Source organism: Otolemur garnettii, unplaced genomic scaffold (genome assembly GCF_000181295.1).
Source record: "Otolemur garnettii isolate 467f Iridium unplaced genomic scaffold, OtoGar3 scaffold00009, whole genome shotgun sequence".
In the NCBI taxonomy this organism is placed as follows: domain Eukaryota; kingdom Metazoa; phylum Chordata; class Mammalia; order Primates; family Galagidae; genus Otolemur; species Otolemur garnettii.
This window is the reverse complement of record NW_003852404.1, coordinates 36064738-36078356: the sequence shown is the minus strand read 5'-3', so window position 1 is coordinate 36078356 and position 13619 is coordinate 36064738. Positions and strand designations below refer to the sequence as shown.

The following is a 13619-nucleotide window of genomic DNA, read 5'->3' as shown; positions in this document are numbered from 1 at the left end:
GTAACAAGTTTTTGATTTTTAAAATACTGATTTCTTTTAAATACATAATAAAGTTACTTAGCTAAAGTTATAGAAATTGATCATTGTCATCCATTTCAAAATTACTTTCCAAAGTACTTATTTCCAGTTAAGGAAAAGTCTATGAGGGGTACAAATGCTTTCATTTATGTGCTAGGACCTCAAATATTGAAGTATAATTTTGCTGCCCCTCCCAGGCAGCCTCTTCAGAGGAGATCAATAAAATCCTGTGATATTTGCTGTGTTGCTTTTTTTTATGCTAATAGAGATAACAGGTGGAGTGATAGAAAATAAGAAAAGGAAAAAAAGATAGAATGGGGGAATTAAAGAGAGACTAACAGAGGGAGCTGATAAAGAAAATTTTAGGACATTTAATTAAAGAATAGAAAAAAAATCTAGAGCTGGTGAAAAGTTTGAGATAAGAGATTGAACTGCCTTTCAAGGAGGAAATTTGGTAGGAGAAGACATGAAAACAGATTCTTAGGAAATGTGGTTGGGTGATATGGAATGTAGTTTATTCTTCACTATATCTTCAGAAGAACTTCTATGAAGAAGTTCTTTGTTTTTAAGGGACTAGATTTGGATTTGCTTTTCACTCATAGTCTGAGACTGGCCTTAAAGCTGGAGCTAGATGACAGTTCATTCAGGTAATTGTTGGTTAGATTTTATAAAGTAATGCAGAGTGAAATAATGTATCTTTTAAAAAAAATTATAGCACGTATACTTCTCAGTAGTTATCACTCAGTGCAAAAGTGCTGTAATTCTTGATTTTTGTCAAGCCAAGGGTTTTGCAATTGCTAATTGCAAAATTTCTAAAAACGTTTTTAGTTTAATGATATAAATATTTCATCTCTCTCTCTCCTTGATTGTACATTGTTTTTACATGTTTCCAAATATGCCTTATATTATGGATACTGAATTCACTATAGACTAGAAATTGACTATAGAGAAAATGAAATGAAAATGGTTTCAACTGTCTGAATTCAAAATTAAAAGAAACTTTTCAATGGTATATGGATTAAGAAATTTAAAATAAAGCAGTCCAGGAATGTATATGTATGTTTTAGTTATCAAAGATTACTCTTGAAGACTTGTGATTTATAGAACTCACTTATTTTCTTAGTAGAATTAAGTTTTATGCTTTTGCATATTAAGTGGGTTCAATTACTAAATATGTCCACCCATAAATCTCAAAATATTTCATGTAAAATTTCCAAATAAATTTGGCATTTTAATTGTTAATATTCCTAGATATTATAATACTCCTGGTATCATGGTGTACATGATTAGTCGGCAGTAAAGAAATAGATATCCTTATGTTTTAATGTTTCTGTTTAATCTTGCACACATATTTCAACCTTGCTGTGACCATGATGAGGTTCAAAATTACACTTCAGATCATTATGCTTACAGTTCTGAGAAACGGAAATGTCCTTTAAAAGAAATTTTGAAGGAGTTATGGGATGAGAGACAAAGTGAAAAGGTAGTTTTATAACACCATAATCAGATGTGAGGGAAGTGAAAAAAAATACAAATTAACCAGGTACAGACAGGATCTCAGGCTTTATAAAGAAAAAAATTGTTAACAGAGAACTTTAATCTTGCAGTCATTGAATGCCCACCCCAAAGAAGTTTAAATACTTGAACAGAATTTATTTCATCAATGTATACAGATGTTGCTGACAGAGTCCTCTCAAGGACCATGTTATTCTATTCCTTATTTTTCTAAATACCTTTTTTATATTATAAAAATAAATATATATGATTAATAAATTTAATCTTTTTTACATCTGTTCTTCTTTAATATATATTTGAAGGTAGGTAATATGGAAATTTCATATTTCCCCTAAATGTATCCAGATTTGTGTAAATGTATCAAGCAAACTGCAGAAAGTCTGTGAGTGACGCACCACTGTGCAGGATGAGGGCTGAAAAATGTTCTAGCTATTTCTGACACACTTACTTAAAAAGTGATGGATTTCCCACTTTTTCCTTTTCTAGTATACTTTAAGAAATACTCTCAAGGTTCTTCCTTTCAGCCTTCTACACTTTTTTTTTTTTTTGAAATAAGAAAAATTAAGAAGCTGTGGTAGGCAAAAACCAGAAGATAAATCAGCAAAAGAAAATATGCAAGGGGGTCTAGTATGATGAGACAACACAATATAAAAATAAGGAAAAAAGAAAAAGTGAGACTCCTTTAACAGAAAGAATACTACTATCCAAAAAAATGTAATTTAGGTAGGAATTTGAGAATGTGGGTCGAGCACCTTTATCTCTGAGATCCAGTAAAAGCTGATTCTTTAGATAACCTGCTCTGTGTTTTTTTCTCTCTTAATATTCTTTACTCTTTCTAACACAGTAGTCATTTATTTTTGTTTTATAGAGAGCAGCTGATTTTATAATTTTTTTTATCAGATAGCATTATTGCAGTAAGCTGACTCAGCTTAATTCACCGAGAAATAGACTTGCCTATTTTTGCAGCCTCTGAGAAGATTATAACACCACCACACCATAGCTGTGTTCACATTTTTATGTAACTGTATTATGGACCCAGGTTGACACTAATTTCTTGGAAGGTTTGGAAAACAGCTCAGCATGTTCATGTAACTTATTTTTTTGCAAACAAAATGTAAGAATTATTAACCTTGCAAAATGTATTATACCAATGACAGCCAGCTAGATGTATTTATTTTCTTGGGCCACCATAGAGATATCACAAAATTCTGTTTCAACTAACTTAATTATTTTACATTAAATCTCAGGCTATAATCTTATATATATTATTCAAAGTAGTTCTACTGAGAATAACGCATTTTCTCAGTGCTTTGATAATTACTTTTGGGACATTGAACCGAAAGAATAGTCATGAGTTTATCCCAAGCTTCCCTCCACAAAAACCATTAGAGCAATGAATTCGCCTCTTTCTGGGGTGCTCTTCATAAGGTAGTAGACAAATACGCTATGGTTAGTAAAAAAACTACTAGAGGGGAAAAGCCATTAAACCACCACCTACTATGAAATATGTAGGACACTTTCAAAGTAATTTAAAAAATGGCAAACCCAGGCTTAGAAACTTTAAAAGCACAGTATTTTTTATCTCTATCCCTCCCTAATAACCCCCTTCTCACCACAGTCACATCTGACAAAAATTCACTACATGTTATCACTGGTCATTTCTGCAAATAATTCTACAGCATCAGGCACCACCGGTTAAACTATTAAAAAACAAAGTAACAATGAAACCCATACAGGTAAATATAACTACCTAAAAAACAAACATTTGTGCCAATTTGGAAGCTACTGGAGCACAAAACATAAAAGAAAGGTCAACTATTTCTCTCTCTTTTGTCATCACACTCTAGAGACATCATGAAGGAAACCACACCTAGATAAATTCCTTTGGGGTAAGTCCAAGAACACTTCCCCTATATTGCTATACAAAGTTACACATCCATGCTGAGTTATTTACCATTATGTAGCAAGTGGGCCAGGGTTTTATCTGCAGGTTATTCAGAGAGGCCTTATGTAGCATGATTTTAAAATCCAGGTTGGAAGCATAAACATAAGGTGTATGCCTATAGTCTGAACAGAAGACAGCAGTTTGTGAAGTGATGTTTGAAGAGTCCTAAGAGAGGGTAGTAGAAAGGGTATCTTTCATTCTAGAAATGCTGAGGCACAAAACACAGGTGCTTTTTAGTACTTTTCATACATGAAATCCTTTCTCCTGTATGTGCATCATGTGTAAACGTAAAGTCTGTATACTGCTGACTATTCGTCTCTGGTGTCCGATCAGTATGACTCCAATTCTTCTAATATCACTGAGAGAGAAAAAGAGAGAGAGAGAGAATGAGAAGATGGATATGAATATTTAGATTTTTGTAAGTGCAAGAGAGAAGCGAATATTTAGAGATATTAAACATTCACTAGGTCACATTTGTCCAAAACTGTGTAGCTTAATTATTAAAGCAGAGCTAAAAATGAACAGCAAGGGTTTGTTATTTTTTCTTCTCCGTCTCTGAGGAATACATCAAGTTAATCTCAAATTTAATGAAATAAGGACATATTTCATATCCAGGTATCTGTGTAATAGTCAGACATTTCATAGGCCTCAAGGCTATACGTGTAAAACAAGATTATAGAAATTTGTAATAGTATTAGCAAAATGGTGAGTAAGTAGGGTGGAAGGTATATGTGAAGTCCATTTGATTTTTCGTGGCCATTCCATAAAATCTGAAAAAAAATGCCGATATGTTGAGCAGTACAAAATTGCCATTTCTGTCTTCATACGATAGCAATTTATTGTGGCTCAACCTAATTGCTTTAGTATCTAGTATTTTAAGCCCATGTTGAACATTTTCATTGTGCCTAGGAAAAGGCTAATTTTTGAGACAGTAGGAAATGGTTGGCCATTATGATATATAGAAGGAGCTGTGAAATGACATGACAATATTGCATTGATTTGATGAAGGTAATAGGAATTGATTATGCAATATTAGTATATGTGAGTAATAAATAATCTGCCAGGGTAAAACTATGCACATATAAAGTCTATGATGTGGACAATAGTACTAGGCATTTTAGAAGGCACTTAAAATATTTTCAACAGCTATTTGAAATCAGTATATTCCTTCGAAAAATAATAGCTCAATGTGTAATATCCAACTTCCACTAGAATGATAGAAATGGCGAGGAAAGACTTGGAAATTACATACTGGTCTAAGGAAAGATGTTCTTGAAACTGCTCAGGGGATTATAAATTCACACGCTGAGTATCCAATTACAGTAATAAGCCTCATACTACTTACTCAATGCTCATTCTTGAAATTAGGTCAAAAGTTGTAAACCCTGCTGCCATGAAGTTGTTCTTATATTGCCCCATCTTTATAGAATCCAGCCAGTCACCAACTGTGACAAATAAAGGATATTCAGGAACTTCACCAGGAGACTCTGGCATTCTGTAAGAAAAAAACACAAACAACAAAACAAACACAGAAACCATTTGAAAGCTGGATAAAGCAAGAGTTAATCTAATTCTTTTCTTTCTCAATTTTTTTTTTGTAATTTTTACTATCACGGTTATTTATTTATTTCAAAATGTTAAGGGGGTATAAACATTTTTGTTACACGCTACCTGAAGTTGGGGCTTTCAGTGTGCTCCTCACTAGAAGAATGTTCATTTGTCCCTAGTACGTAAATTTTTATCCTTCGTACCTTTCCCATCCTCCTCACTTCTTGATTTCCACTGTCTTTTACTTCACATTATGCCTGTGTGTGTCCACTATTTAGCTCCCAAATATTAGCGAGTACATGTGGTGTTTGTTTCTCCATTCCCAAGATGCTAAACTTAGGTTAATCTAGTTTTATCTAGGTTGCTGCAAAAGACAGTATTTCATTTCTTTTTTATGGCTGAGTAGTATTCTATGCTGTATATATACACCACATTTCTTTATCTGCTGATGAATTGATGGGCACTTAGGTTGATTCCACATCTTTGCAATTGCAAGTTGTACTATGATAAACATTCAATACAGGTATCTTTTTCATAAAATGACTTCTACATCTGTTTTTATCCTCCATTAAAAACAAATCTCTGATTTTCCATTTCTTTTTTTTTTTTATTGAATGGTAACTGTGTTCATTGATGCACTTTGGGGATCCAGTGTGGTGTTTTCACACACAATCCATGACATTTCCATCAAACTGGTTAACATAGCCTTCATGTAACTTTCTTAGTTATTCGAGGGTTCACTTCTGTGGTTCATCTTGCAAAGGTACAAGTGAATCTTTCTATGATTTTCCATTTCATTCAAATCAGTCACGCATTTTTTACAGTGAAGAAAGCTTTTAATTTGCATACGTAAAATTATGTCAGATTGAGAAGGAAGCTTTTAATTTACGTATGTAAAATTATATGTAAAATTTTGTCAGATTAATTGAGAAGAAAAAATGGGGATAAAGAGAAAAACAGGAAAGGGGGGGGTGCAGTAGAAAGAAGAAGAACAGTTCATCAGCTGGATTTAGATGCCCCACTAGCCACCTAAAGTACGTTTGCCCACTCATTCATTGATTTTCTTAATCAATACTTGTTGAAGCCCCCCAAACAATAAAGACAAGAATAATAATAATAAACAGTCAATGTTTACTGAATGCTTACTATTTGCCAAGCACAGTGGTATGTTTTAAGATTTAGCAAATCAATCACTTTTATCTGGTCAAACACTTTCAATTTCTTTTGTCTTTTTCTGCGTTTGGCCCAACTGGGATAGATCTTGAGAAAACTCAGATCTTGCTATCTTCGTTTTTACTTTTTTCTCTTGCATAAAAGTGTGTTTTGAAACACAGTAGCCCATCCCTTGCCTCCTCAAGGAGAATATCTAGCTCAAGGTCATTCACTCTTTCTGACCTACCACTGAATTCATGTCCTTTTACCTTTTTTACATTGGCTATGATAGTTCTTTTCCTTTCTATGGTGAATTCATTGATCCTGGCCCCATTTACTTATCCTCAAACATTCTATAAGAACTTACTCATTCAACTGAGCTCTTTAACAGCAGAAATTATGTTTAAACAAAGAATAAGATTTTCACAGAAATAAGCATAGGGTACTGTAGCCCAAAGCACAGATATTATAAGGCACAAAACAAAGCAAAGTCAATGTAAGGTTGGGTTAACAAGAAAAGTAATCCAGCGCTGATGGGTCTTGAAAGCAGTGATACAACCACCTTTATTTTTGTTTCTAAGATCTGATGTAAGCATCATTCCAGTTGGAAATATTTTTGTAGTTTTAATATAAAAATAACATAAGGATATTACTTTGGAAAGGTTTATATATGTGTGTATACATATATACATTTATATGCTATATATATGAAATATATTTTACATATATGCTATCTAGATAGAGAGAGGGTGCCCAAAAAAATATACATTTTTTTTTTTTTTGGTAGAATCAGAGTCTCCCTTTATCACTGCTCACAGCAACCTCCAACTCTTGGGCTTAGGAGATTCTCTTGCTACAGCCTTCTGAGTAGCTGGGACTACAGGCGCCCGCCACAACGCCTGGCTATTTTTTTGTTGCGGTTTGGCCGGGGCTGGGTTGAACCTGCCACCCTCAGTATATGGGGCCAGTGCCCTACTGACTGAGCCACAGGTGCTGCCCAGTATATACATTTTAAAAACAGGAAAAACTGCATTAAAATTGTAATAGGCAATATGTCCTGATAACAAAAGATGAATGCAAGTCACATTGAGCAGCTCTTGCAATTGCAGAAGTCAAATGTGACTTGAGTATTAATTTATATATATGCATATATATGTATACACATATGGGTATATATATATCTATATAAAGTCAGAGGGAATAAAAACTAAATTAACCTTAGAAATTATAGTAAAAATAACTCAAAACTGTGTATTTAAGCCATCCTGACAATAAGGCATACATATGGAAATACATAAACTTAACATTAAAAATATTTTGCATGTTTCAAAAAATAATTGGTAGTAAAAGTGCTTTTATACTAATAGATGTGTTTTTAGCTCTCCATGATAATAAATGTATCATTTTAAGAGTTTTTAGAACTAGAGTTTGTGTTAACCAGCAAAGCAGTAACGATCTTTTGAAAAAGTATTTAGTATTTGAAGGCCTAGACTTCATTTCATTGGTGTTTCTTTGATTGCTACCTTGACCTCTCTTTTCCTAAACTGAAGTCTAGTTGAAGGTGGAGGTGGGGGTGAACAGGATTACAGGGAAGTTCAGGAGCTTCTGCTCTTTACATATAATTGGAATTTGCATAAATTAAGCACATGTGTTTTGTGATTACACTGTAACCCCTGTTGGGTATAGTTATCCTTACCAGTGACTTCTGTCCTTTTTATCACTACTCAATTCTATTACCATATTTCCCATTTGGTGGCTGTTGAGCCATGTTCTTTTCTCCCATAACAAATTGGAATGCTATTTGATTGTGGGCTGTTCCCTTTTAATTAATATCAGAATGATTAATGATTTGCTGAAACAAAGATTAGTCATGTTCAAAGGTTGAAAAGCTATCACAGCATCTACCAACAAATAAGTGAATTATGGCTATATTTCTTCAAATTTTCTAGAAGTGTTTATGTTAATAAGAAGTATTAATAAAAGTTCATAAGCAAAAAATAAAATGATAAAACTTTCTGCAGCAAACAAAGTCAAACTGGGGTTTTAACTGTAACGTTTTTTCAGAGTATCCAATACTCTAACACGTACTTTTATTTTTTATTGTGTTAAGACATTTATATTCTACACTTAGTAAATTTAACATGTACCCTTGTAAAGTGCACCATAGGTGTGGTCGCCGCCGATTGCCCTCCCTAACACGCACTTGTAAATGTGGAAGATAATTTAGAACAGCTTCTGCATTACTTTCCTACTTGGACCAGTTTCTGTGGAATAACCATTGGGAAAGCCTGCTGCACTACACTAGGTTTAAATATCAAAATGACCAAGATATCCTGGTTGCTTATTGACATAATAAAACCACATGTTAGAAAACCGAATGTCCTATTTTAAAAAGTATAGCTCTCATCTCTTTTTATTACTTGTCAGAGAGTTTGTTGAAAGTGACAAAAATTAAAAGAATGTATTTAAGTGACTTTCCTGTCATAGTCTTATGCCAAAGCACAGACAGTCAAATGACTTCCACTCCTCTCTCCTCTGATACCACTGGAATAACTCTTGAGCTTTCACAATTTCATATAATCGGTGAGTGGAAATGCAATTTGCTAATTTTATGTTCTTAGTATAGCAAGGTCATGGAAGGGCATTCTGTATACTAAATGCCTTCAATGGCCTATTTCCCTGTTGAAAAGCATCCACTGTTTGCTCCCAGAGTGTTTCAATACTGTAATTCCCTTTTTCTCCATACCTCTTTAGTGACCGAGTTACTCTCTGGCCTTCCTATGACTGCATTGGCAGTTGATTTAGTAAGGTCAGGGTCCCCTCATTGTTCACAGCCACTGTGCAATAACTTCTCTTTCACCTTATCTAATAATGAAGTTGAAAAATGCTGCAATTTTCTGGCTTCGAGGGCTGAGTACCATCATCCTCACATGAATTCTCTGGAATATTACCTAATAAACAATAAACGCCCTTTCTTATCAAACATGTACAATGATAAATTTCATCTGCTATTTGCTGAACACATGGAAATAACTGCTATTTGGTGATCAGTGGGTGCTGCCCACCTGAGAAATGTCTACGATGAGACCTACAGCTCATTAAAAAGGTCCATGTTGTAGAACCAGGGTCAAGGGTCTACTTTTTTTCCTCAGAAACATGAGGACAGGCCAGGATGAGGAAATTTCAGGTATAATTAAGGTGCTGGAGTATAGGCACAATAAGTAATGTTACAGTGTAAGGTGAAATAAATATATAAACCCAATACATCTAAACGTGCAAAAAATGAATAGCTCTGATAGAGCCCATAGGTTTTTATTCTAATGAGCCCTTTGAGTTCACAAGAGCATGAGCCTTTTAACTTAGAATGTTCTTAGATAGCTATGAAGATACATCAAAACTGTTATTTTCAAGTTTTCCATGTTTATATTCATTATGTAAATATGATAGTAATATATTGAAATTATTTAAGAAAGGTTTAATTTTGAGAAAGACTATTGCAAACTAAAGTATTGTTTTAATATGAAACTATCACTAACTTAAAGGCTTTTTCTCCTTACTAATCGAACGTAACTTTTTTCCCTAGTTTGTACATTTATATGGTTCGTAGAAATGTACAAGGAGGATCCTTTCTGTTTTATGTTGCCTTTATTTCATGTCTATAAATATTGTCTTATGTTTCTGCAGTATTCATATTCTAACAAGTATGTAATATTCCATGTCTTGATGTTTAATAATTTGTTAATTCCATAAAGTCAGACTCTAAGGTTGCTAACATTTATTACACACGGTTATGAAGTCTTAAAGCATGTATCTTTTTGCTTTTGTTGAATTGCTTTCAAACTGGGGAGGAATCTATAAGACAGAGAATTTTTTAAAAAGACGAAGTGAAAACTCTCTGATGGCAGGAATCATCTCTTACACATCTTTGTATTTTCTGCAGGCCTTAGTACAATGCTGAAAACATTGGAATAATTCATGAAGTAAGTGATACTTTAGACTTGAATATTAATTTTTTGCAAGACAGTTTGGTCCATGACAAGATGGGTCAATCTTAATGAATGATCTATTTTCATTTAATTCTGGTAATTAGAAAGAATCTAGAAAAATAAATGCCTATTAATATAAAGGTCAATCTATTATGGAAAATGCTGTTTATTTCATTTATTCTTTATATGATGAAAATATTTGTTTGTTCTGACTTTATAGATTACAGAATGGAGAAAAAAGCACTTATAGGTGGCATCAGGCAGCACTGAGTTAAGGGTTCATGTACAATTAAAACCAGCCTTAAAACCACAACAGCACATGCACCCTATTCAATATCACAACTTTTATGTGAGTTTCTCATATCATGACTCAGAGGCTTCACTTCAAACTACTCATTTAATTCATAATATATCTACCTGACCTTTGAAAGAGGAAAAAATTAATCAGATAAAAAAATTGCCTTCTCTATAATTAAGGCTAGCATTCAATTGGCGTGCAAGTTAAATTAGTATAATTTTCCACAAAATGCTATAAAATCTCAAATGCACATGCCACATAGCATATGGATATTTCATGCTTATGGACAAGATCTATTTATCCCAAACAGTCTGACCTGCCAGCATTAAATTGGAAAAATTAATTATTTTTTGTCAGACTTTTATTTTCAATTGAGTCTTCAGTTATTTTTCTTATTGATATGATTGTTGAGTTCTCCTAATTAAGCTGATATCTCATGGGCAGTATTAAAAAATAACAAATAGATTGGGTTCAGTGATTCACATCTATAATCTTAGCACTCTGGGAGGCAGAGGTGAGAGAATCGTTTGAGATCCCAATCTCTACTAAAAATAGAAAAATTAGCCAGGCATTGTGGTCAGCATCTGAGGCAGGAGGATTGCTTGAACCCAGGTGTTTGTGGTTATGGTGAGCCTGGCTGATGTCACAGCATGCTGGCTTTGGCAACAGAATGAGTGAGACGCTATCTCAAAAAAAAAAAAAAAAAAGACAAATTTTCAAAGTAACTTTTCAAATTATAAATGTATTGACCATTAAGAGGGATAGATGTAGGACTTTTAAAAAGATCTCCCATGATTCTGAGTACCTAGCACATGGTTCCCGGAGCCAGAGTAATACATCGATGAATGTCAAGGATCGCCTGTTTCTGTGAGAAAATAATTCAGGGTCAGAAAACAGATTTCATATTAACTGCCAACTGCAATTCACTGGCAGTGGTTGCCAAAATGTGGTTGTGAGTACACTGAGGCAGCATCTGGGCCAGTGGGAAAGAGTGATGTGATGATTAGTAATGTCTGCTGTAGCGAGGAAAAGAAGCAAAGCATGTATTGCCAACAATGGAAAAATTTAATATACAGAAACGCCTGAGGATATAATTCTGGCAGTATGTTACTGCCATATTTTCCTCATTTATCCATATTGTTGCAATTACCACTTTCTTTTTTCAAATAATGTTCTTCAAGTGGCTCATATTCTAGGAAAATGTTTGGGTGATAGATGGACTCTGTGTTTGCTGCTTATTCCCACGACTAAGGTCGTACGCACTACTTCCTTGTGTTTGCCCAGTAGAACATAAAATGACAGGCTGTGCTCCACTAATAAATTCAGGCTGTGCTCTGTTCTTTTTGAGATGTTAATATCCTCCATTATAAAGTCTGATTAGCCCAGAGAAAAATCTATCTGGTAATGTGAAAACGTACCCTCTTTTGTGATAATCATGTTTCTGAAACAATGCTGTATTGGTATTGAGAAACATCTTGCCCTCCTGTGTGATTCTATCCAGTGTTAGAAAATACAAGGGCAGTAGAGTCAATGGACTTCATTCAAATTCCTCATATACTAATTATCTGCTGTGTATTCTGAGGAGAGATAGACTTTTTGAGTCTCCATTTCCTTATTTGAAGGATGGGACCAATTAGAATGAGGATTAAATGATATAACCAATAAAAATGCCTAGTAGAATAGCTGACACATAGCAGGTGCTCAACAATAGTTATAGTTGATAGTATAGTACAGGAGAATTTATATCAATATTAGTATTGGTATTGACATTAGTTTAACAACTACCTTGTGCCAGCAGTTCATGTGAAGTTAGACATTTTAATGGGCAGGTAGAAGTTTCACCACTTCTAATCAACCTTTCACATTCTATCTTCCTTCTATAATACTTTGGTTATCACTCACTTACAATGTTGGTTTTGGCCAGCCAGTTATTTCTCTGTCATGAAAAAAATCACTAAAAGTGCTAGCAATAACCATCAAAACAAAACAAATTATCCATGACTTAGTAAAGGAAGATAAACAATTTAGCAAATGCTGATTAGGTACTGCCTAGATGGCATTAAATAAGATCTTTTCAAAATGAATGGAAAATTTTATATCAAATTGTTGTACGTTATTGTGTTTGTCAGATAGCATTGTTGGTGCACTATTAATTGAATGGAGGTAAGTAGCACCATTCAGTCTTAGAACATTACACACAGTTCTTTAAAGCAGAGAACTTTAATTGTGGTGTTAGTATGAACTTTCACATATTACTGGAAGCCAAGTGTTTGGAAGTTCAATGAAATATGTACTAAGAAAGGGTGGTTGCAGTTACTAAGAGTTAAAATTCTATAAGGTCCCTAATTATGGCCCGATGTGTAGTAAGAATATTCAGAAGGTGCTTTGGCTTGGCCCAGTAAAACATGATTTCTGATGTAGTTGATTATCACAGACTGGCCCTGCCAATCCCTGGATGCCACCTTTGCACTGATAGTCAAGAAGCCCATAATCTGGAATATTCTTTCTCAGTGACATGGTGGGGATTAGGGATTAGAAGAAAGCATTATTTTCCAATTACATTACAGCTTTGTCCAAAAGGCCACTGGCCAGCCGACCACCACCTAGTGTACTCAGTAGTCCTCAGGATGTGGAGGAATGAGGGTGAGGGTTGAGGATGGAAAATGGATGTGTGGGACAACATGGGTGGGGGTGGACGTGGGAGAGAAGGAGCTGGGTGAAGAGAGACCGTGTGGTCACTGAAGCACTTTGGGTTATAGGAACCCACATAAAACCCTCAACTCTGTGGGAGTATACTTACATGGGGTGGCTGCAGCTATGGAGTTAATCTGGAGGGGTGGGGGAGAGGGAGAATAAGGTGATTCAAAGTGGATGGCCAGGCACTGCTTCAGATGCTGTTCTAACATAACCTTGCCCTCAAGCTGGATCCTTTATCCTAGGGTCTGTGCACAACACGACAGCTACAAATAATTCTTGGAAAGGTGGTGATAAGGCATTATTATAAAATGAGTGAATGGGAGGGAACTTTGAAATCTGCATTTATGAAAGAATGACGGCTTTTATTACCATAGTAGCTTTGTGAATTAGTTTTTTTCCCATTAATTGGATTTAAGATGCACTTCTAATTTTGCCACCTTCACTTGTCCAGTATATCACA

General features: G+C 34.5%; 1 protein-coding gene across 1 annotated transcript in view; it reads right to left on the bottom strand.

The window, feature by feature from the left end:
- Nucleotides 1-3499: 3499 nt before the first annotated feature.
- LOC100950573 (ephrin type-A receptor 6) overlaps nt 3500-13619 on the bottom strand; it is a 696992-nt gene continuing 686872 nt past the window's right edge. Inside the window, exons 16-17 of the mRNA XM_012801499.2 lie at nt 4824-4973; nt 3500-3836 (exon numbers count right to left, since the gene is read on the bottom strand). Of these exons, the coding sequence (XP_012656953.2) occupies nt 3722-3836; nt 4824-4973 (265 nt within the window). The 3' untranslated portion in view covers nt 3500-3721. The remainder of the gene's footprint in view (nt 3837-4823; nt 4974-13619) is intronic.